The sequence below is a fragment of the Vipera berus genome (genome assembly GCF_964194415.1).
Source record: "Vipera berus genome assembly, chromosome: 1".
NCBI classification, from domain to species: Eukaryota; Metazoa; Chordata; class Lepidosauria; order Squamata; family Viperidae; genus Vipera; species Vipera berus.
The window spans coordinates 349,818,225-349,842,204 of NC_138202.1; the positions used below are offsets into that span (position 1 = coordinate 349,818,225).

The 23,980-nt window shown below is 42.9% G+C and overlaps 1 protein-coding gene across 4 annotated transcripts in view; it reads right to left on the reverse strand.

Annotated features, from left to right (window-relative positions):
• Nucleotides 1-13,250: 13,250 nt before the first annotated feature.
• Nucleotides 13,251-23,980, reverse strand: part of RAP1GAP2 (RAP1 GTPase activating protein 2) — a 218,446-nt gene continuing 207,716 nt past the window's right edge. For 3 of the 4 annotated variants that reach the window (XM_081346583.1, XM_081346581.1, XM_081346582.1), the window contains 3 exons: nucleotides 22,756-22,832; nucleotides 20,940-20,979; nucleotides 13,251-19,472 (listed from right to left, as the gene is read on the reverse strand). In XM_081346583.1, the coding sequence (XP_081202709.1) occupies nucleotides 20,971-20,979; nucleotides 22,756-22,832 (86 nt within the window). In that variant the 3' untranslated portion in view covers nucleotides 13,251-19,472; nucleotides 20,940-20,970. The remainder of the gene's footprint in view (nucleotides 19,473-20,939; nucleotides 20,980-22,755; nucleotides 22,833-23,980) is intronic. The other variant, XM_081346580.1, reaches the window with a different exon arrangement.

Genomic DNA, 23,980 nt, shown 5'->3' on the forward strand with positions numbered 1-23,980 from the left:
ATTTTTAAGAAGAGATTGGACAACCATTTGTGTGAAATGGTATAGGGCAGTGATGGCGAACCTTTTAGAGACCGAGTGCCCAAACCGCAACCCAAAACTCACTTATTTATCGCAAAGTGCCAGGGCCACATCAGCATTGTGGTGCCCTTGGGGGGGGAGGCGCTTCTGAGTGCCACCTCTGGCACGCAAAAACCGGGGGCGCAAAAATGGGCCACTGTGCTGCAAGGCACAAAAACGGCCGCTGCCACGCTGCAGGGTGCAGATACAAAGCGCTGCACCATGGAAGAACGGGGCAGGGTTAGTGAATGGGGCAGGCCCTAGCCCCACCCCATTTGCAGCACATGCATGCTCGCGGCCTCGTGCACGCATGCATGCATGTAAAATGCTTCCCCCTCCCTTTTCTTCCAGGCCACCAATCGACAATGGTTGGTGACCTCTACTTGAGCTTTCTAGTTGGCTGCTTCACCTCCTTTGTGCTGGGCAGGGCTCCTGCTCCGGACGGCGGTAGTGGCCTGATGGACCTGCTGCTGGCAGCGGTGGCGTGCGTGCCAACAGAGAGGGCTCTGAGTGCCGCCTCTGGCAAGCATGCCATAGGTTCACCACCACTGGTATAGGGTTTCCTGCCTGAGCAGGGGGTTGGACTAGAAGACCTCCAAGGTCCCTTCCAACTCTGTTATTCTGTTCTATACTGTCTCTTGTAGGCTTTCAATACCATCAACCTAGTTATCCTTTGAGGCCAACTTAGGGAGTTTAGGGCAAGTGACACAATTTGTCCTGGTTCACCTCTTTCCTCCACGTTTGGTCCCAATCAGTATTGATAGGGAGTGAGAGGTCCAGCTCTCGGCCCCTGCTCAGTGGGGTACCACAGGGCTGTCTGTGCTCCTATTTAACATCTACATGAAGCTACTGGCTGAGATCATCCACCTTCATGAGTTTAGCTATACCCAGTTGATATCCAGGGTAGGATGGCATCCTGCCGACATCCAGTTGTGCATCCTGGGTGAAGTGAGTGATGCAGTAGGCATTCTTTTGAGGTGCCTGGAGGATGTGAAAGCCTGGATGGAGAACAACAGACTTTGGCTGAACCCTGGTAAGACGGAGTGGTGTGAAGGGGATATAAATGTTTATAATATTCGGTCTTGACGGGATTGCAATACCTCAGATCTGAGGTCTAACCCAGGGTTCTTCCCTGGGGGAGGAAAAGGGGGAGGGGAGAGAGGAAAAGAAAAAAAGAAAGGGAAAGGAAAGGAAAGGAAAGGAAGATGGGCCCCAATGTTGGTTGCTCTTTTTAGTTACATTAACGGCACAGCATGTTTCCCATCTGGGTGATATTATCCTTCTCTATAGGAATACAGGAAACAGACTTTGCCCTGCCAACTGTAGACCAATTAGCTTGCTTAGTACAAAAAGGAGGCAATATGCAAAGTGCCCTTATTTAAAACTATTGGACTGGGCCCAAAGTGAAAATCTTGTCCAAAAAAAAAAAGATGGGATTTAGAGAGGACCATTCAACCTGTCTGGTCTTGCACTGTTTAACTGAAAAATACACCTCGCTGTCCAAAGGGACCATTTTTTCAATCTTTGTGGATTTCACATCAGCTTTTGATCTGATTCCACAGGACAGGCTGTGGCCAAAACCTCATGAATCCCCAGTGTACAAAAGATTGTTCCCTCTTTTTTCCAGACTCTTATCTTGCCTTATCTACACCTCACTCAGGCTTAGATGTTCCTCTTCGGAGCTGTTTCCACCAAAAGAGGGATAAGGCAGGAGTGTAATGTAGCCCTCTCACTTTTTAATTTGTACATCAATCGTTCAGGCTCTCTCATCGTCTAACCATCGGTCCCCAATTTTAGCAGATTGTGCAATCCCAGCCTTGCCGTATGCAGATGATGTGGTAATTTTGCCTGTTTCTCCAGCGGGAATGAGAAGAACACTGAGCATTGGTGTCCTTTTGTCTAAAAGAACATTGTGTAATAAACTCAAAAAAAACACCTAAAGGGCTAGTGTTTGCACAACACACTAGACAGATTAAGCAAGGCTCAATATAGCAGGTAGGTACTTATAAATACCTTGAAGTGAGTTGCAGGTTTCCTTATCTCGGAGTGCACATTTCTTCTTGTCAGGCAAAGTGGGCCCCACAGCTGTCTTAAAATTCTTCTGTTCAGAGGAGGCACATTTTCTTCCTGCAGTTTGCAAAGTTTTGTTTGCTAAGGTCATTTCTTACCTTCTTTATGATGTTCCAATTTGCATTTTTACGAAGTTTAATATCCTGGTGCCTTTCCAGTCCATATTCAGTTGTGAATGCTCCAAAACTGGAAGTTTTTAAGAAGAGACTAGACAGTCACTTGCCTGAAATGGTATAGGTTCTCCTGCTTGAGCAGGGGGCTAGACTAGAAGACCTCCAAGGTCCCTTCCAGCTCTATTCCGTTCCATTCCATTCCATTCTATTCTATTCTATTCTATTCTATTCTATTCTATTCTATTCTATTCTATTCTATTCTATTCTATTCTATTCTATTCTATTCTATTCTATTATTCTATTCTATTCTATTCTTAATTTATAAGAGCAATACTCTCAGTTCCAGGATGTATCAAGAATGTTGTTTTACAGTTAGAGATAAATTGGGTTTGTGGAGACAAGCCTGGTTCTACTTCTTTACTTTCTGGTTAAAATGGATTTTTTTTTTCTCCTGTGGGTCTGACTCCACTGATTCTTACCCTGTTTTAAATCAACCTGGCGAACAAAAACTAATCGCAAACTCCACTGCTTAGGATTTTCTTTGAAACGTCCCTGACCATTAGGGCTTCAGAATGCCAGGATTCATCTTAAACAACTTATCCCTGTCTTGGATATTGATTTTCAAGCCAATTTAAGCCTGGTATCCGATACTACAGTTAATGGATCCTTCTCAAAGGCTAATTCTGAAATTTTGTTGACGTTTGACTGAATGTTCTACTTTCCGCAGTTCGGTGGAAGTGGTATTAAAACATTTCTTTTCAGCAGAGTTTATGTGGAATCTCCACGCCATATGCCCCTTTGTGGCTGCCTCTATAAGAAATAAAGGAAGCTGTATATTTATCTCTTTAAAAAAAAAAACCAAAAAACCTTCCCTAGTAGAGAGCACAATATCTGCCTGTCACTGCTTTTATCTGCCCAGGATCCTGAAATATCCTTTTTCCTTGCCTGATTTTGTGGTGCCATTTGTTGTATTTGTCTTCCCAATGATTTGAAATTGTCACTGCTATTTGTGTTACAGTTACTACAATAATCCACATGGAGAGAAGTAAGCAGCCGGGTACCACAAGGTTCCGTCTTAGGCCCAGTACTCTTCAATATCTTCATCAATGACTTAGATGAAGGAACTAAAGGGGAACTCATCAAATTCACAGATGACACCAAACTGACAGGAGTAGCCAACACCCCAGAAGACAAAACTCAGGATCCAAAAAGATCTTGACAAACTTGAACCATGGGCCCTATCCAACAAAATGAGTTTCAGTGTGGAGAATAGCAAAGTTTTACATTTAGGCAGGCAAAATCAAAGGTACAAGTACAGATTGGGCGAGACACTTCCTAACAGTGAGGACAATTAACCAGCGGAACAGCTTACCTTCAGAAGTCGTGGGTGCTTCATCAGGAGATTTTTAAGAAGAGACGGGACAGTCACTTGTCTGAATTAATATAGGATCTCCTGCTTGAGTGGGGGGGGGAGGGGGGTTGGACTAGAAGACCTCCAAGGTCCCTTCCAGCTCTATTCTGATTGAAGTTTCTGTAACCTTATGGCAACTCTATATTTTATGTCACCTCTATTTTCAATTTTTATTGCCGCCCAGGGTCATCTTGCATAGTGAGATGGGTGGCATATCAATTAAATAAATAAATACATTTTTTTAAAAAAAAACTTATTGCTAATTAGAGTTGTCATTATTTATTGTATTTTTCTGGCCCATGGACTATATAATAAAGGTTTTGATTTGGATCGTAAAAAGCTTTCAACAATGATGTGAGGAACACCAGAGGGCACTCTTACTTTAAGAATTGGCATTGTCAGCTGTTCTCTAAAGCTTGCATAAAGCTGAGTTTCCGTGCAGATAGTGCCAAATTGGTTGTCAAAAATGCATCATTGTGCAAAAACTCAACTCTCTGGAGAAAACTCTGATGCTGAGAAAGATGGAAGGTAAAAGAAGAAGAGGATGACTAGCAGCAAAGAGGATGGACTCAATTACAGATAGTCCTTGAGTTGCAACTATTCTTTTAGTGACATTTAAAGTTACAACACACTGAAAAAAGTAACTTATGACCATTTTTCACGACCATTGCAGCATCCCAGTGGTCACATGATCAAAATTTGGCTGCTTTCTGACAGGCAAAGTCAATGGGGAAGCCAGATTCACTTAACCACCCCTGTGACTAATTTAACAACTGCAGAGATTCACTTAACAACTCTGGCAAGAAAGTTCATAAAGTGGGTCAAAACTCAAGTTAACGTCGTCTTGCTTAGCAATTGAAATTTTGGGCTCAGTTGTGGTTGTAAGTCAAGGCCTTATGTATTTGGTGCTCGGGTTGTTTTTTATGACATGGGATTAGATGATACTAGAAAAGGTGACCTTTGTTTTTTTGTGTTCCAACCTGTATCAGGATGGAGAATGGATTTTTTTTCTGCAAACGTTGTGAGCTGCCCAAAGTCACTTAGATAGACAGCTGAATCCTGTAATCAAATGCAGATGGGAAATGAGGTGATCAACCAACTTCCAAGATACAATAGCCTTTAGAGTAGCAAGCAAGAAAAGCAAGTTCCTAACTTCCTAACAGTGAGAACAATTAACCAGTGGAACAGCTGGCCTGCAGGCATTGTGGGTGCTCCATCACCGAAGGTTTTTTAAGAGACTGGACAGCCACTTGCCTGAAATGGTGTAGGATCTCCTGCTTGAGCAGGGGGCTGGACTAGAAGACCTCCAAGGTCCCTTCCAGCTATATTCTGATTCTGATTCTTAGCTGAGTATGTTCCAATAGTAGAGAACGTTTGCAGCTTAACGTTGAACTGTGGATTCCTTGGTGCTTTCTGAATTTGGTTGTTTCTTGCAGACATGCCAGGCCCACCATGCGGGTGTCCTGCCATCTGTTGGAGGGAGGTGGGGGAGGAAGTTTTCTGGCATTCTTTACATGCTTTTGCTTTTGCTGTAACCTCTTGGGAATTAGGGAGGGGGGCTGTCTTTGGAGAAGAAACAGACTCCTTCCTAGCCAGTTCCAGCCTGGTTCCAAGGCCATCGTGCCCTGAGAGTGTCCTGTTATCTGGCCAGCACCTCGGTGATCTCAAAGCATCTCTACAGCATTATATTGGCTGCCCGTGGATTGGTGGTGGTGGGGGTTGGCTTTGGGGGAAACGAAAGAATTGCTTTGCGCTTTGAATGGCACCTTCAGATTCCACCTGACTTTTTTGCATCCACTATCTCTCAGTAAAACTTCTTTTGATTAACTGTAATGGAGTCAAGCATTTTGCTTTTCTGAGGGAGCAGCTGGGGCAGTTCCTTAGAAGACACTTCATTCAGGTTACTTACCAGGTAACCTCGTCCATGCAAGTAAGTGTATATAGGGAGGGTTCTTGTTCATCCAGGTTGTGATTGTTCCAAAGGTGCTTTTATTTTAAAGCAAGTAGACTTCCTGGCTATGCTCTTCCCAGTTGCAATGTATGGCTGTGAAAGTTGGACCATAAGAAAGGCTGAGCACCAAAGAATTGAGGACTTTGAGCTATGGTGCTGGAGGAGACTCCTGCGAGTCCCTTGGACTGCAAGGCGATCAAACCGGTCAGTCCTAGAGGAGATCAACCCTGACTGCTCTTTAGAAGGCCAGATCCTGAAGTTGAAACTCAAATACTTTGGCCACCTAATGAGAAGAAGGAAGGACTCACTGGAGAAGAGCCTATTGCTGGGAAAGGTTGAGGGCAAGCGAAGAAGAGAATGAGAATGAGGTGGCTGGATGGAGTCACTGAAGCAGTAGGCGTGAGCTTAAATGGACTCCAGAAGATAGTAGAGGACAGGAAGGCCTGGAGGAACGTTGTCCATGGGGTCGCAATGGGTCGGACACGACTTCACGACTAACAACAACAAGAAGACTTCCTGGTTTTTCTTTCAGATTTCTTCTTTAAGAAGTTTGGAAGAAGCTCCTTGGATGAGAAGTGAAATCTCTTGAAAAAAAAATCAGAAAGTCCAGTTGCCTTTAAAATAAAAGTACAAGTAAGTGTGGGGTTTGCTCTCCGTGTTGGCATGGGTGTGATTTTCTCCTTGGTCCTTTTGGGGATTGTTTTCTACCTGATTGTGGCCTGGTATTAATCCCTGCTTATCTGAGTATGCCTGCTGGAGAGGATATCTTATGGTCTATTGACTAGACACATAGAAATAATCCATATTACACACCATCCAAAAGAGTTTTTAAAAAGCTAAGAAGGAAACAAACATGGTTTATTAAAAACTAATACAATCCTGGGTTGTATAAACAGAGGTATAGAATCAAGAACACACGAGGTATTAGTACCACTTTATAAAGCCCTAGTAAGACCACACCTCGAATACTGCAGCCAATTTTGGTCACCATATCACAAAAAAGATGTTCAAAGTTTGGAAAAAATATTCAGAGAAGAGCAACTAAAATGATCCAAGGCCTGGAGACTAAAACATATGAAGAAAGGCTGCAGGATTTGGGTTTGGCCAGTCTAAAGAAAAGAAGAAATAGGGGAGACATGATAGCAGTATTCCAGTATCTGAGGGGCTGCCACAAAGAAGAGGGGGGTCACGTTCACCAGCGCACCAGAGGAAAGAACGAGAAACAATGGTTGGAAACTGATAAAAGAGAGAAGCAACCTGCAATTAGGGAGAAACTTCCTGACAGTGAGGACAATTAACCAGTGGAATAGCTTACTCCAAGAAATCATGGGTGCTCCATCACTGGAAATTTCCAAGAAGAAACTGGACAATTACCTGTCTGAGATGGTATAGGTTCTCCTGCTTGAGCAGGGGGCTGGACTAGAAGACCTCCAAGGTCCCTTCCAGCACTATTCTAACATTCTATTCTGAATAAACTGTATTTACATACCATTACAAACAAGATAATAAAAAAGCTAAGAAGGAAACAAATACAGCTTATTTCTGCATATCTGTTAAATAGGCACACAAACCATTTTTATACACCATTCAAATGAGAGGATAAAAAGGCTAAGACAGAAATAAATATAATTTATTTCAACAGACCCATGGAAATAAGCCACATTTACATACCATTTAAAAGAGACAATTTTAAAAAAAAAAGCTAAGAAGGAAACAAAAAGACCAGAACACATCCTCTCTGGCAACGAACATCCAGATAAGCAGGGATTAAAACCGGGCAAACAATGAAGCAGAGAACAATACCGTAATCAAGGAACTACCAAGGGCGGGTGGGGGGGAGGGGAAACACCACCAACAACACTGGCAGGGTAAGCTACTATATATAAACGGAGCGCAAACCCCACATTCATTGGCCCTGATGATGTTACCTAGTTGGGTAATCAAACATCTGCAAGCAAACACCTCAGCTCTGAGAACAGCAAGGATTCTTTTGTGCAGGGGTCCCCAACCTGTGGGCCGCGGACCACTAGTGGGTCATGAGACATTTGCAACTGGGTCATGGAAATGGCTGGAAGGGATGCACGCACACATGCAGCTTCACTTGCACGAGCAGCAGGCAAGGGCGTGCTTGTGCGCTCCATTTGTGTGAGTGGCAGGTGCATGTGCATGCCGCTCACGCAAATGGAGCTGTGTGTGTGTGTGTGTGTGTGCCTGTCAGCTGCTTGTGCAAACCATTCCCCTCCTCCACTCCGCAGGTCCGCAAAGCCGACAATGTTGGGGATCTCTGCTTTGGCGTATGCTATGCCACTTTTAAGGAGTGTGCAGCATGTTTTGACTACAAACCATTTCAGCTTTTCAACCCCAATTTGAGTGCAAAATAGATTGTCTTGATTATTTTGGAAATCTGAAATCCTTCTAAATGACTTCAGGCTGCCTTTTCTTTTACCACAAGGAGCTCTTCAGCACTCCAAATTGGGACATTTTCAAATTGGAAACATTTTGCACAGCTCTGCCACTTTTCACTGCAGGGGAGAAATTACAATCAGTAATTCACCGGCAGGTGACTAACACCGAGGTGGGACTCAATTCACCTTCCTACTTTTGCTTTCCGTGGTGGGATGTTCTGTACGAACCTGTGTGCATTAGGGAGAAAGGTGCATTTAAAAACCGCCAAGTAGGGAAGACAATTGGCAGAGCTGTTCTTGAGAAAGGGCACGGCTAAAACATTGTGCATCGGATTAATGGGTCCTTTGCTATTTTGAGAGTGTGTGGTCAGCATTTTTGCAAAATGTCTTGCAAGGTTCAACCCCTTACCTGGGCTGTCCCCTTTTCTCTTGCAGGAAGGCAAAGCTCTGATTATGAGTTCTTTCTTTTTCTTTCTTTCTTTCTTTCTTTCTTTCTTTCTTTCTTTCTTTCTTTCTTTCTTTCTTTCTTTCTTTCTTTCTTTCTTTCTTTCTTTCTTTCTCTTTCTTTCTTTCTTTCTTTCTTTCTTCTCTCTCCTTCCTTTTCTTTCTTTCTTTCTTCTTTCTTTGTTCTCTTTTCTAAAGATGATAATAATAAGTTGGAAGGGACCTTGGAGGTCATCTAGTCCAACCCGCTGCTCAGGCAGGAAACCCTATACCATTTCAGGCAAATGGCTGTCCAGTCTCCTCTTAAAAACTTCCAGTGTTGGAGCATTCACCACTTCTGGAGGCAGGTTGTTCCACTGGTTAATTGTTCTAACTGTCAGGAAGTTTCTTCTTAGTTCTAGGTTGCTTCTCTCCTTGACTAGTTTCCATCCGTTGCTTCTTGTCCTGCTTTCAGGTGCTTTGGAGAACAGCTTGACTCCCTCTTCTTTGGGGCAGCCCCTGAGATATTGGAACACTACTATCATGCCACCCCTCACTCTTCTCTTCGTTAAACTACACATACCCAATTCCAGCAACCGTTCCCTATATGTTTTAGCCTCCAGTCCCCCAATCATCTTTGTTACCCTTCTCAGTACTCTTTCTAGAGTCTCAACATCTTTTTTACATCATGGTGACCAAAACTGGATGCAGTATTCCAGGTGTGGCCTTACCAAGGCATTGTAAAGTGGTATTAACACTTCACGTGATCTTGATTCTATCCCTCTGTTAATGCAGCCTAGCACTGTGTTGGCTTTTTTGGCAGCTGCAGCACACTGCGGGCTCATATTGAAGTGATTATCTACTAGGACTCCGAGATCCCTCTCACAGTGTTTTTAAGGTCCAGTTTTGGTCACCACATTACAAAAAAGATGTTGAGACTTTGGAAAAATTCCAGGGAAGAGCAACTAAGATGATCAAAGGCCTGGAGACTAAAAAACATATGACGAACAGTTGCAGGAATTGGGTATGGCTAGTCTAGAGAAAAGAAGGATTAGGAATGACATGATAGCAGTATTCCAGTATTTGAGGGGTTGCCACAAAGAAGAGGAGGGCAAATTATTCTCCAAAGTACCTGCGGGCAAGATAAGAAACAATGGATGGAAACTAATCAAGGAGAGAACCAACTTAGAACCAAGGAGAAATTTCCTAACAGTGAGGACAATTAACCAGTGGAACAGCATGCCTCCAGAAATCGTGGGTGCTTCATTACTGGAGGTTTTTAAGAAGAGACCGGACAGCCACTTGCTTGAAATGGTATAGGGTCTCCTGTTTGAGCAGGGGGCTGGACTGGAAGACCTCCAAAGTCCGTTCCTGCTCTATGCTGATTGATTAGTTAAGAGCATCTGGAATAAAACTTCAGGGTATTTGTGTAAAAGGGGGGGGGGGTTCAAATAAGTAGGGTTTTTAAAATCAAAGTTGAAGTTAAGGAAGGAGCAAGCACCAATCGAAGTATCCATCTTAACTGGTGCCTAGGCCAGGGGTCGGCAACCTCGGCTCTTTTATGACTCGTGGACTTCAACTCCCAGAATTGCTGGCTCAGGAATTCTGGGAGTTGAAGTCCACGAGTCATAAAAGAGCCGAGGTTGCCGACCCCTGGCCTAGGCTATCCCGCTGCCTTTCGTCTATCTGTAAGAAAGGTCAAAATTTTGCAATTGATGCCTCCCTCATTTTTTTAAATCACCAATATAGCTTTTTAACCTCCCTATGGATTACCCCTGCTGTTAGCCATTGGTGCGTGTATTTTCATGAGTCCAAATGTGTCAATTTTTTAAAATGTGTAAAAATCATTTATGTGGACTTCGATGTCATGGACTGTGGGGGGGGGGAAAAAGTGCACCTAATAGGAAGCTAAAACCGGAGCTATGATGCCCGCCGGTACAAACAAGGACGGGACTAAGACTGCAATCTTGTATATGTTTAAGCAGGTTAAGCTGAAGCAAGCATTGATCAGAAAACACGCGAAGGCTGAAATGCTGGCCTTGCTTTAGAAAATCCTTTGCACTCTGCCAAAGCCAGCTACGTGACAGCAGCTGATTTCAGAAAGTGAAAGTCAGAAGTTGTTTATTTTGAGGATGGTAGACCCTCAGGATATAGCCATAGCACTCAAACGTATATACCACTTCATAGTGTTTTACAGCCCTCTAAGCCGTTTACAGAGCCATTGCCCCCAGCAATCTGCGTCCTCATTTTACCGACCTCAGAAGCATGGAAGGCTGAGTCAACCTTGAGCCGATCAGGATCGAACTCCTGGCAGTGGGCAGTTAGCTTGCAGTATTGCATTCCAACCATGGGCCACCATCATGGCTTTTATGCAAATCTCCTTCTCATCTCTCGTATCCAAATGCCCTTTAGGAGTTCTCCATAGATGATTTTTTTTAAAATGGTCCCCTTTGCCCTTTCCTTGTACGTTCAATTTGCAGAGTGACAGCCTGTGGTTTGAGCTGTCCCTTACTCGCCGTCTCCTTCGCAGTTTCCTTTCACGATGTTTTCTCTCTTTTTTTGGAAGTTACCATTTGGCCTCTTTTATATATTTATTTCTCAAATGCTGGCACTAGCATCACTTCCATTCGGCAAGTCTTCCCAGCTAGAGGAGGAATCATTTACTTACAGTCCTCCAGATGTTGCGTCTGTAAAAGTATTGCAGGCTGAAAGAAATGGTTTCCTTTTAAAAAAAAAACCCTAAAATCTGCCTTCCCCCTCCCACCCCCCCAAAAACCCCACCCACAGAATCTATGCAGAGAACCTGCACGAAATAAGGCAGGGACCAGAGTGAGTTGTTAGCTACCACTGAAAAATGATCTGAATCTACACAGGTAGTCCTCACCCTATGACTGTAACTGGGCCAGGTATTTGGTGGTAAATCGTGATCCCTTAAGTGGGTCCACCCTGTGACCATGCCCAATTTTACAACCTGCTTTGTGGCAGTCATTAACTGAATCACTGCAGTCATTCAGTGAATGCTATGGTCAATAGGCAAATCCATTGTCTACAATGGGCGTTTTCTTTTTCTTCTTTTTTTTCTTTTTCTTTCTTAACTGTTAATAAATGCCAGTTTCTAGCAAAGTATGTTGTAAATTGCAGTCACATCACCACAGGACTCTACATTTATAGCCATAAGTGTGAGCCAGTTACCAAGCTTACCCAAAAGTGAGATCACATGATCTCACTACTGGAGGGCAGCTGTCAGAACTTCGCATCTGGGTCATAAATAGTCCGGGGTGGGGGGGTGGGAATGTTCGCTAAGTGACCATGGTATCTTACTGCAGCGTCTCCAGGGGTTGGGAGTGGGAGGCACCGTCTTACGGTGGTTCTCCTCCTACCTCCTGGGACGTTGGCAGTCGGTGTTGGCAGGAGGGCAGAGGTCGTCCTCGAGGCCTCTCATTTGTGGAGTTCCTCAGGGGTCGGTCCTCTCGCCTCTCCTGTTCAACATCTATATGAAGCCGCTGGGTGAGATCATTCGTGGTTTTGGGGTTGGGTATCATCAATATGCTGATGATACCCAGCCTTTTATTTCTACCCCAAACCACCCCAGTGATGCCCTCGATGTGATGTCCCGTTGCCTGGAGGCGGTTCAGGTCTGGATGGGGAGGAACAGGTTTCGGCTCAACCCCGACAAGACTGAGTGGCTGTGTGTGCCGGCGTCTCGGGAAATTCAGATTATTCCATCGTTAACCATGGGGGGTGAGATATTACCCCCCGTAGATAGGGCTCACAATTTGGGTGTCCTCCTAGACTCACAGCTCTCTTTGGAAGATCATATAGGAGCTGTGACTAGGGGGGGCCTTCGCCCAGGTTCGCCTGGTGCGCCTGTTGCAGCCCTATCTGGACCGGGATGCCTTGCGCACAGTCACTCATGCGCTCATGACCTCCCGTTTGGACTACTGCAATGGTCTCTACATGGGGCTGCCCTTGAGGACTACTCGGAGGCTTCAGCTGGTGCAGAATGCAGCCGCACGAGTAGTGGTGGGGGTTTCCCGATACTCCCATGTAACACCTCTACTCCGCGAGCTGCATTGGCTTCCGGTTGCCCTCTGGGTAAGATTCAAGGTGCTGGTAATGACCTATATAGCTCTAAATGGCATGGGTCCAGGTTACTTACGGGAGCACCTGCTGCCGGCATCAACTTCCCTTCATCCAGTGCGCTCCCACAGAGAGGGCCTCCTTAGGGTGCCGTCGGTCAAAGAGTGTCGACTGGCGACCCCCAGGGGGAGGGCGTTCTCTGTGGGCGCGTCAGACTTTTGGAACCGTTTACTGGTTGAGCTCCGGATGGCTCCCGACCTTTGCTCCTTCCGACGTGACCTAAAAACATACTTATTTGAACAAGCCGGCCTGGTCTGATGGGTTTGGGGTATTTTAAATATTATTGTACTAATTTATTGGATTTGGGCTGCAGTATTTAATTTTTTTTAAACTTTTGTATATTGTATTTTTATTGTATTGCCCTGTACACCGCCCTGAGTCCTTCGGGAGAAGGGCGGTATAGAAATTAAATTAAATTAAATTAAATAAATAAAATAAAATAAGTCAAGGACTAGCTGTACTTGAGAGATGAAATCTGTATCTATGGGAGAGAAGTCATTCAACCTCAGCCAGGACTGACTTCTGATTAAACCTACTATTCATTTGTTTGTTTGGAAAGAGTTGTTTATTAAACTAAATAGGCCAAATTGAGCAGGGGGGTTGGACTGGAAGACCTCCAAGGTCCCTTCCAGCCCTATGATTCCACATCTTCCACCACCACCACCTTGCAAAGGTGTTAAAGTTCACATACAAAGATCTTCCTTTTGTCATGTCTTGAAGATAAGGCAGGAATATTTTTTGGAGGGTTATGTTGGAATCCTGAAACTAATGGTTTTTGAATGAAGCCTGGCTCAGTGGCCTGTGGAACCTCATGCTACAGTAAAATAAGGAATTGTCCACCAAACAAGACGCATAACTGGTTCCAGGGGTGGGGTGGAGGCAAACAAGCCAAGAGACAGCTTTTGACACAAAATATTTTTTTTAATTATGAATTTTGCAAAGACACGTTTAAGCAACAAAATATACATTTTTACCCTTCTGTAGAATTTTTTTTATACAATGACAAATACAAGAGGCTACCATAGCAATAAATTAAATATACATTATGTACAACATACATCAGCAACCTGCTACGAAGCATTGCTTCTCAACACAAAGAAAAATACTTCATTTCCTCGGAGTCTAAGTTTTTACGAAATCCTAGTCTTCACAATCTCATTGAACTTTAGGGACACAATAATGGGAATTCCCCCCCCCCGCTGTGTCAAAATGGAGGAGTAAGATATATTCTGGTACTCTCCCAAAAAAATTAGCATTTTTCTAAATGTTTTGCAGTACCATGCTACATTTCTGAAAGCTAAATAAAACTTTAATAAAAAGTATTGATGCATGCTTTATGTTTTTCTTCCTGTTCAACAAAAATAGCATTCTGTTATTATTAATGAGCCTGTTATGAAGAGTGCAATGGCTGAGGTTCCTGTCTTTTTGTAAAATAGTTTTTCCCTTGGATGCTAAACAATTCAATGCAGAACCATCCCTTAAAATCAATCAGTGCAAAATTCTCTGTATGTCCCTAAAGTGGTGGATTTTTTCCCCCCTCATAAATTACATCACTGGCTCCCAGCATTGCAACCTTGGCAATTTAAGATGTTTGCATTTCAATTTTCAAAATTCCGTAGCCAGGGAATTCTGGGAGTTGAAGTTTGCAAGTTGCCAAGGTTGAAAAGCTCTACAGTAAATCACCAGATTCAGAAGTAGTGTATCTTTGAAAACCAGTTGCCTGAGAGAACTAAGTGTGCGTGTGTGTTTGTGGGGTTGTGACTTCTAGCACCACGCTGAACATTTCTTTATCAGGCAAGACTCTGGTGCTTGATTAGGAGCAAAGCGGCGTTCCGGGAAAACCACCCTTAAAAATTAGAATGGAGTTGATGCCTCAAATGGCAGGAATCATTCCCTTGTGGGGAAAGCTAGTGAAAGCTCAAATTTGACATACTCAAAAAATTTTTTTGTTTATTTTAAAAATATAGAAGGCCACACAACTCTACACTAGATGCGATGCTATAATTTTCATTCACTCACTAATTTATATCCTACCTTTATTATTCTTACAAGTAACTCAAGGCAACAAACATATCCAACATACCTTCCTCCTCCTATTTGTCCCACACAACAACCTTGTGTGGTGGGCTGAGAGAGAATGGCTGCTCCAAGCTCACTCAGTTGGTTTTCATGGCTAAGGCAGGATTTAAATTTGGGATCTCTTGCTTTCTAGCCTTGATTTTCTCATCCCCCCCCCACTTTTCACTCCTCCCTTTTCCATGCCAAACTTGTGGGGGAGGGGCTTGGGCTATAGCAGGGGCCTTCAAACTTGGCCCTTCAATGACTTGTGGACTTCAACTCCCAGAATTCCTCAGCCAGCGTGCCTGGCTGAGGAATTCTGGGAGTTGAAGTCCACAAGTCATAAAGGGGCCAGGTTTGAAGACCCCTGGGCTATAGACTGTGACTTTTGTCAGCATTCTGAATTCTGTTTAACGTGAGCTTCAGAAGTTACACTGTCACACTGGCTACCTGCCCTCATCTTGGTGAAACCAAGTTCGTCCACAAGGGGATGGGTGGGCCTTGTAGCCAGTCGCTGTACTCTTATAACCTGAGGAACTCCTTAAAATTGTAGAAAATGTTAAGCTTTCTAGAATTTAAAGCCACATACAGGTAGTCCTCAACGTACGACCACAACTGAGCCCAAAATTTCTGTTGCTAAGCCAGACAGTTGTTAAGTGAATTTTGCCCCACTTTACGACCTTTCTTGCCACAGTTGTTAAGGGAATCACCGTAGTTGCTCACTTAGTAAACACAGTTGTGAAGTGAATCTGGCTTCCCCATTGACTTTGCTTGTCAGAAGGTCGCAAAAGGTGATCACATGACCCCCGGGACACTGCAACCGCTGTAAATATGAGCCAGTTCCCAAGAATCAGAATTTCAATCAAGTGACCCATGGGGATGCCTCAACGGTTGTGTGAAAAATTGTCATAAGTCATTTTTTTTCAATGATGTGTAATTTTGTTAACTAAATGCACTGTTGTACGTTGAGTATTACCTCTACATGTTGGTTGCCGTGCCTGAATTTTGATCACGTGACTATGGGCAGGCAGCAAGGGTCATAAAGTTGAGCCTGTTTTTTTATTTTGCATTTTTTAAAAAATTAACTAAATTGATATTCTCAATTTCCGGGTGGGGGGGAACCTTTTTTATTTCACGCCCCTCTTTCCAAAACAAATCCACCCCAAAATTTCACCAAAATGGAGCTGAACATTTCAGACCCATTCCCTTTTTTGGTGGCAACCAAGGAAAAATAAAAAAGGATGTTTTCCAAAAAAAAAAAAAAGCTGCAGCACTTGGCTGCAAAACGTTTGCTTGACTCACTTTCACAGATAATTCCTGAAGTTGAGCAGCCTTGTCTGCTGATTAAAGATCTTGTTTTGTAGTTATCAGATTTTCAGTAAATAAATATTATTTTTTATGGTTCATCACACAGTCAGCCAGTTGTTGAGACGAGATTTGGAATTTTTTGTTCATCTACTGTATCCAGTCCTTCCCAAGGACCTGGGATAGGCAGATGTTGTTGTTTAATCATATGAAAGCTATTCCAGCAAGTGGCATCTCCCTCTTCTTGAGTGAAAAACATGGCCATCTGTTTGATAGATTGAGGGTCTGCTTGTCCTGATCATTTTTATTAGCGGTGTTCTCTTGAAGAAGAACAAGCTTTTCATTTTTTCCCCTTTTTTAATGATTCTGTGGATGACATCTAACTAACAAAGTGCAGTTTTGAACTAAAAGATGAGGAAGGAATTAAAGATAAATAAATAAAGGCATGGACTCAGAAGGTGAGCTATTATTAATATGGTTGATCACACAGTCAGCCAGATCAGCATTCTTGTCAAATTATCAAGCCTTTCCAAGGACCTGGAATAGGCAGTCATTGTTGTTTGATGATACTAAAGCTATCGGTGCAGGATGTAAGCTGTTCCAAGTAAAACTGCCTTTTGCAACTGACAGATGGTGATTTGTGTCAATTATTATTATATACACAAAAATGTGAAACTACAGCTACCAGTTCTTTAGCTGATGTTGGTCTTTATATGCATTAGGTGCGTACCAAGAATCTAGGGTGTCATAATATATTGGTGTTAGGATATGCGTGCATCAAAACAGTGTAGCCTTTTGTAATTGACAGATGGAAATTGGGCAATGCACAGATTTTTTTTAAGTGCTGTCCAAGGTTTTTGGTATGGCAACGAATGTGCCAAGATGTACGGGGACTACCACGACCAGTTTATGCCATAATCTTTCAACTTGGATTTTTTTAGCTCTTGCTACTTTGTGATTTTCTCCAATTGTTTGTCTTCTACTATCCCACTATTGCCACGTCAATTAACTACACTTTCTTCTTTTCAACCATAGTTAAATCTGGTGCGTTATGGGTCAGAAATCCCACAATGTGACTTGTCACACTGCCAGCCAGATGTTTAGACTGTACAGTATTTGGCATTTTTATCCACTTGTTGGGTCCTTCTCAAGGACAAACGACAGGCAAATATTGTTAGAGATATCACCATAGGAAGTAAGCTATGCCAAGTAAAGGTACAATTGACCAACGGTGATTTTGTCAATGCCGAAGGTGTTCAAGTGGTGGCTCCAGTTTTTATCACTATCGTTCTCTGCCCAGTCAGCCAGATGTTCAGACTGGATTTGGCATTTTTATCCAAGGACCTGGGATAGGTAGATGTGGATGTTTGATTGTATTAAAGGTATCATCGTAGGATGTAAGCTGTTCCCAGTAATGCTGCCTTTTGCAATTGACTGATGGTGATTTTGTCAATGCCAAAGGTGTTCAGGTGGTGCTCCAGTTGCTATTATGATTGATTTGGCCTACAGATTTGGAGGCAGTGCTGAGACATAAGACCTCTGAAAGTATGCCAAGCCAAATCAAGCTATTTTTCCAAACTATCCAAGTGAGGTCTGATCTGAATCCAATGGACAAATGTGCAATATAAAATGACAAAAAAACCCTTTAAGAACAATTGCGCCAGCAAGTTCTAGTGGTGAAGGCACATCTTGATTCATGACCACAGGGAGACAAATTTTTGCAGGTTCAGCTTATAAAGCTGTAACAATGGTCTCCTATGTAAGAAGCCAACAGGACAACATTTCTAAGCAGTGGGACCAGCAGAGAGGAAAAAGAAGCAAGCAGAGTTTTGCTGGCAGCATGAAAGCCCTATTATAGGTGTGTCGTGATGTTGCACAGATGTACAAAAGAGCCTCAGAGTAAGGATAGCATCAGAAGTTTCTGAAGTCCAAATCGCAGTAGCAAAGCCTCTAAATTCCTGTTCCTCCTCCCTATCCAAAACTAACTGGCCATTGCACAGGAGAAATTATTAATCCCAGTGATGCTGACCTGCATTCCTTCTTTGTGCCTGATTTTTTTCCCCAACTCTTTCCTCTAACACAGTGTTTCCCAAACGTTGTCTTTCATTACACAAAAACACTTAGCAGAAACTAGGAGGGAGCGGGGTTTGCTCTTATTTTAGTATAGTGCTGGTTTGTCCTGGCCCTACAAGGGTAGGACAGGGTAGGACACAACTATATAAAAATAAGAGCAAATGCCACTTCCTCCAAGCACTGATGATGTTACCTAGCCGGGTAATGAAGTGTGCACAAGAAAACCATCAAGCACAGAAATCTCCTTCCTTTTCACTCTGGATTTAACTAGCTTTCAAGGAGACTGCAGGCCAGTGAGAACTATACAGAGAAAGACCAAATGTTCACACGCACTGTTAGGGCTCCCTGCAATTAAGGCATGGGCACGTCCCTTCCACCCCACCCTTCTGATATCCATCAACACTTTTTTTAAAAGCAAAAGCCCAATGCCATTCCTTTTCCATGACAGGGAAGCAGAATGCTCAAAAGTCAGAAGAGCATTCTTGACTCAGCACCAACTTCGTGTGGAAAGTCTTAACGTCAATAATAGCGTAAGAAAAAAGAAAAGGTCACTTAAATCCAGGGGTCTTAATTAGGTAATAAATTAGTCCACCAAACAGCAAAGTATTATGATGATGATTATGACAAGGGGGTATCCACGGAAGGGTTATAATTATGGTTTGTCACACATCAGCCTGATGTTCAGGCTGGATCTGGCATTTTTATCCACATATTGAGTCCTTCCCGGGGAACCTGTGATAGACAGATGTTGATATTATTATTATTGATCATCGCACAGTCAGCCAGATGCTCAGACTGGATTTGGCATTTTTGTCTACCTATCGAGTCCTTACCAAGGACCTGGAATAGGCAGATGTGGATGTTTGATGGTATTACAGATATCGTCACAGGAAGCAGTTCCTAGTAAGGCCGCCTTTTGCAATTGACTAATGGCATTTGTCAATGCCAATGGTGTTCAAGTGGTGCTCCAGTTGTTTTGGGATTGCACCCAAGGCGCCTATTACTATATTATTATTATTATTATTATTATTATTATTATTATTATTATTATTATTATTATTATTATTATTATTATTATTATTATTATTATTATTATTATTATTGACATCCAAAGATTTACCCAGAAAAGCAGCACTCATGATCTCAAGTTAAATGGCTATGCAAAACATTACCAATCCGTTGATCTACCAAATGAAAAAAGACAGAAGCCAGTTCAGGTCTACGTGGTACAAAATTTGGTTCCTCCGTGGGACATCCTTCCACTCCAGAGGGATAAAGCATGGATGATTGCCATGGAACAAGTAGGAAAAGATCCATTCTTTTGTGGTTTTATGGAATGATCGGCTCGGATGGAGGACAATCCATAGGTGGCTATGGAGCTTGGTGTGAAGGAGGGATGCTGTCATTCAAAACAAACATCCTCCTTACCACCCTGTTTAAAATGAAACAAACACAACAAAAATGTCCTGCAAAAGATGGGAGAAGGCAAAAAAATTAGGCTTGGAGGTCATCCATACCCACATCAAGAATAGCCTCCTTTAATTCTTAAAAACACATTTAAAGAGAGGCTTCGAGAACCATAGCTAACTGGTTTTTCAGATAGGCTCTGTCAATGGAACTCATTAATGGAACATATATGGAAGATTTTTATTTTGGAGGGCTTTGAAACCCTGGTTAGTTAAATGCAGATAGTCTTCAAGTTACAACTGTTCACTTAGCGACCATTTTGAAATTCAAAATCCCCCCCCCAAAAAGGATCTGTAACCCCAATGAACATCACCTTCAGGATCAGCTGCTGAAATTTTTGGCAGCAAAATAGCAATTTTTTTTAAAAAAGTCACTGCACTGAAATTTGCCAGTTTGCTGCTGAATCGAACTATGAAACTGTTGTGTGAGACCAGCATTTAATGTACAGTATTTGGTGTTTTTTTAAAAAAATATATATATAAATCAACTCGGCCAAACATGTTGTGGGGGGAATGGGTCAAGCATTCAAATCCTGCCCCTTCAGTGAGATCATTGCAAAATTGTGTTCATAGAGTGGTCACCAAAAAAGTCATGAGGTTTGTGATTAAAGCCCTTCTCCTCTTGTATAGGTGAGCTTTGTTTGCAGTGAAAACCACCATCTTGTCTTTTTTTGACTCTCCTACCCCATTGAACATAACTGATCATTGTACCGTTTGCATCTCTCAAAGACCCACAATAATGAGGGCAGAGGTTCATTCTCTGAGCTTGTGGGTTGGTTTCCAAACATTTTGTTACCAGGCTAGGTAACATCTTCAGGGGAGTTTAGGGCATGTCTGTGTTTTGTGACAGGTCAGGGGTGGGTGTGTCAAGTATGGGTCTTGTAATGAGTCTCGTGATGGGGAGGAGGTCATGTCAGGTGAGGGTCACTGGGAGGTGAAGTGCTGGTTGGGGGGAGGTTGTGTGCTTTGGTTGAGGATCAGTGCCATCGTTGGTTGGCTGTGCAGTTGATTTGAATTCTGAGGGGTTTGTAAGCTGGTTTTAGGTCGATGTGTAGGTTGATGGAATTGCTTGTGGAGTGCCAGGCTTCGGTGAACTCACGCGGGTGGCGGGTGGTATCATGGCTGATGACTTTTGGATTGCTCCAATTGAACTGGTGCTGTTCAGTGTCAGTGTGGGTAGAAATTAAAGATTTGGGATTGTGGCGTTTGACTGCCTACTGATGTTCATGTATTCTGGTTTTTAATCGATGTGATGTTTGTCCCACGGAAACTAACCCACAAGCATGGAGAACGAACCTCCATCCTCATCCTACATCCGAGCTAGAGATATTCGCCACCATCGCAAACCCACAATAATCATAATTTTAAAAAAAGTTTGTTCCCTACTGAAAAATATCCTGTCTATCATTACTGTCAGTATTTGGCATTAAAAATTATTATAAACCCTGGACTAAATATAAAAGTTACCTTTAACAGGTCCTTAGGGGTCATTCTTCAGCTAATGTGTCTGCAAACAAAGGAAACGTGTTCTGTTAAATATATAAGCATTTTTACAATCTCCCCTGACCCTCTACATCAGCCAGACTCCAATTCCTATAATCCCCTGCCTTTTCTGACCTACACACAGGCACAACAATTGCTACAAATCCCTTATTAGAGCCTTGTTTCCTTTAAGTTCTTTTCTAAACTTCTTTTAGATCAACTCACCACCAATGCTGGAATAGCACAGTGGCTATAGATCTTGCGCTATAAATGTAGTTCAAAACCTGCCAGATTTTTTTTCTCCATTACTCTTTTTCTTTCCATGAGCTTCTTACTTTTCTCTATGCTTAAAAAAAAGGAAACAGGGCTCCAGTGATGAGCCGTTTTATTATCTCACTTGAGATAGTTCATGAGATCCAAGGTGGAAAGATGCTTTGGGGGGGGGGGGAACAGGTGAGCCTTGACTGCATCTGTTCAAGTCTCCTTAATAGGAATAGCACTTAGACTTATATACCACTTCATGGAGCTTTACAGCCCTCTTTAGGAGGTTTACAGAGTCAACACATTGCCCCCAACAATCTGGGTCCTCATTTTACCGACCTCGGAAGGATGGAAGGCTGAGACAACCTTGAGCCGGTGAGAATCGAACTGCTGAACTACAGGCAGCTGGCAGTCAGCAGAAGTAGCCTGCAGTACTGCATTCTAACCACTAGGCCACCACGGCTCATAAAGAAGCCATGCCTTTTTCTGGGTTTGGATAGTAATTACATGGTCCCTGAAAAAACATGTTTGAGTTAAGGAAACATTAAATTATCACTGCTGGTGTTGGGTTGGCTGTGGTGGGGGCCCATGGAGAAGTGAGCGCAGTGGTCTGGCTGACGCCAATTGTCCAAGACCCCAGAGAGAAGAGTGGAACAAAAAGCTTACTTAGATTCACTATGTAAACTGGCTTTCAGCAGATTCTTTACTTGAGGTGGAATGAAAGAACAAGTTCTGAGACTCAGTTTGGATACCATACGGACCTGAATTTTAGGCTATTGTATTAGCTTTTTAAAGACTGTAATATTTACTGGTACAATTGTAAATTTACTGGTGACTATTTTGTATGTTACCTTCCCACCCTATTTTTCTACTTGCATTTTTACGTGCTTTCGAACTGCTAGGTTGGCAGAAGCTGGGACGAGTAACAGGCGCTCACTCTGCTATGCGGCACTCGGGATTCGACCCGCCAAACTGCTGACCATCTGGTCGACAAGCTCAGCGTCCTAACTCACTGAGCCACCGCGTCCCTCCAGCATTCCGTGCGCCTTTGGCGTCTAGTCATGCCGGCCACATGACCACGGAGACGTCCTCGGACAAGCGCTGGCTCTTCGGCTTTGAAACGGAGATGAGCACCGGCCCCTAGAGTCGGAAACGACTAGCACGCACGTGCGGGGGAACCTTTACCTTTACCTTATTTTGTATGTTAATTCGTATTATATAAGAGTTTCAGGAGGGCATATGTTAACAATACAATAAAATTAATAATTTTGATAACAACAACAAAAAAAAACTTAAACGCATATTTTCGAGGTACCAAGCAGCTACTGTGTCAATCTTAGGAAAGGCAAAACTCTGTTAACAAAAGAAGAACCAAGACTGAAAGTTACCCCAGCCCCAAAAGGTTACAAAGTAAAAGTTGAACTCCCCACCCGTTTAGCGTGTCATAAATCACAAAACCAAGAAACGTGGCTGTATTCAGAGGGTTTGACGGTCTGACATTCTGATTTAAAGGAAGACGGTTCCATTCATCGTTACTTACCGGGCCAGAGCTTGAATGGCTAAGTTTATCAAAGCGAAATTTTAGATTTGATCTCGGAGAATTTCTGCTTTTTATATCTGATGGAACGGTACAAGGGGAAAAAAAAGTCAGCTTATTTTTATTTGGAAAACTCAGAACCAATATTAATTAAAACAAAAAAAAAGATGAAAGCTCCAGTAATGAAATGTCTGAAATGGCATAGGATTTCCTGCCTGAGCAAGAGGGTTGGACTAGAAGACCTCCAAGGTCCCTTCCAACTCTGTTTTTCTGTTATTCTGATTATGAATTCACATGTTCATCACGACACCAATGTTTACACACATACAACGTCACGTACCCTTTTGGGATATTCTCACAACACACACACACATGCACACACAAACAAACATCTCAGGTGTCAGCCAACAGGGAAGAGATGGGTAGTGGTAGCAAACTGGTGGGTTGATTAATTTATTCAAGACGTATTTGCTACGCTGTAACGCAAGAGACTGCAAGGGCAATGACGAAGACCATTGTTATTTTGAGGAGGCTGGTGACCTATTTTGATTTCTCCTTCGTATTAAGAAAATTCTAGACGTTTAGAGCATATTCTGAACTAACCTTCTTTTTTTTTACTCTTGCTTACTGAATAAAGGCGAAGAGGGAGGAACCTTCATGAACAGGTAGTCCTCGAGTTACGACCACAATTGAGCCCAAAATTTATGTTGCTAAGTGAAACATTTGTTAAGTGAGTTTTGCCCCATTTTACAACTTTTTTGCCATAGTTGTTAAGTGAATTGTTGTATTTGTTAAGTTAGTAACAGGGTTGTTAAGCGAATCTGGATTCCTCATTGACTTTGGTCAGAAGGTCACAACAGATGGTCACATGACCCCGGGACACTGCAGCTGTCATAAATATGAGTCAGTTGCCAAGCGTCCAGAATTTCAAACACGTGACCCAGGAAGATGCTGCAATGGTTGCAAGTGTGAAAAATGGTCCTAAGTCACTTTTTCCCACTGCTGCTGTAACTCAGAACAGTTACTAAATGAACTGTTGTAAGTCGAGGACTGTAGTTGCAAAGTTTTTCTTACTGTGAAAGTGTCTTGACTTTTGATTCCCATCCCAGAATCATGGGCCAGCCAGCCAAGTAAGGTCAGGTCTTGCAATCTCCTGACCATAACAGGGCCAGGAGGTCATGGTGTCTGGTTTTGATAAAAAAAACCTTGGGGTTGTTGTTTGTATGAA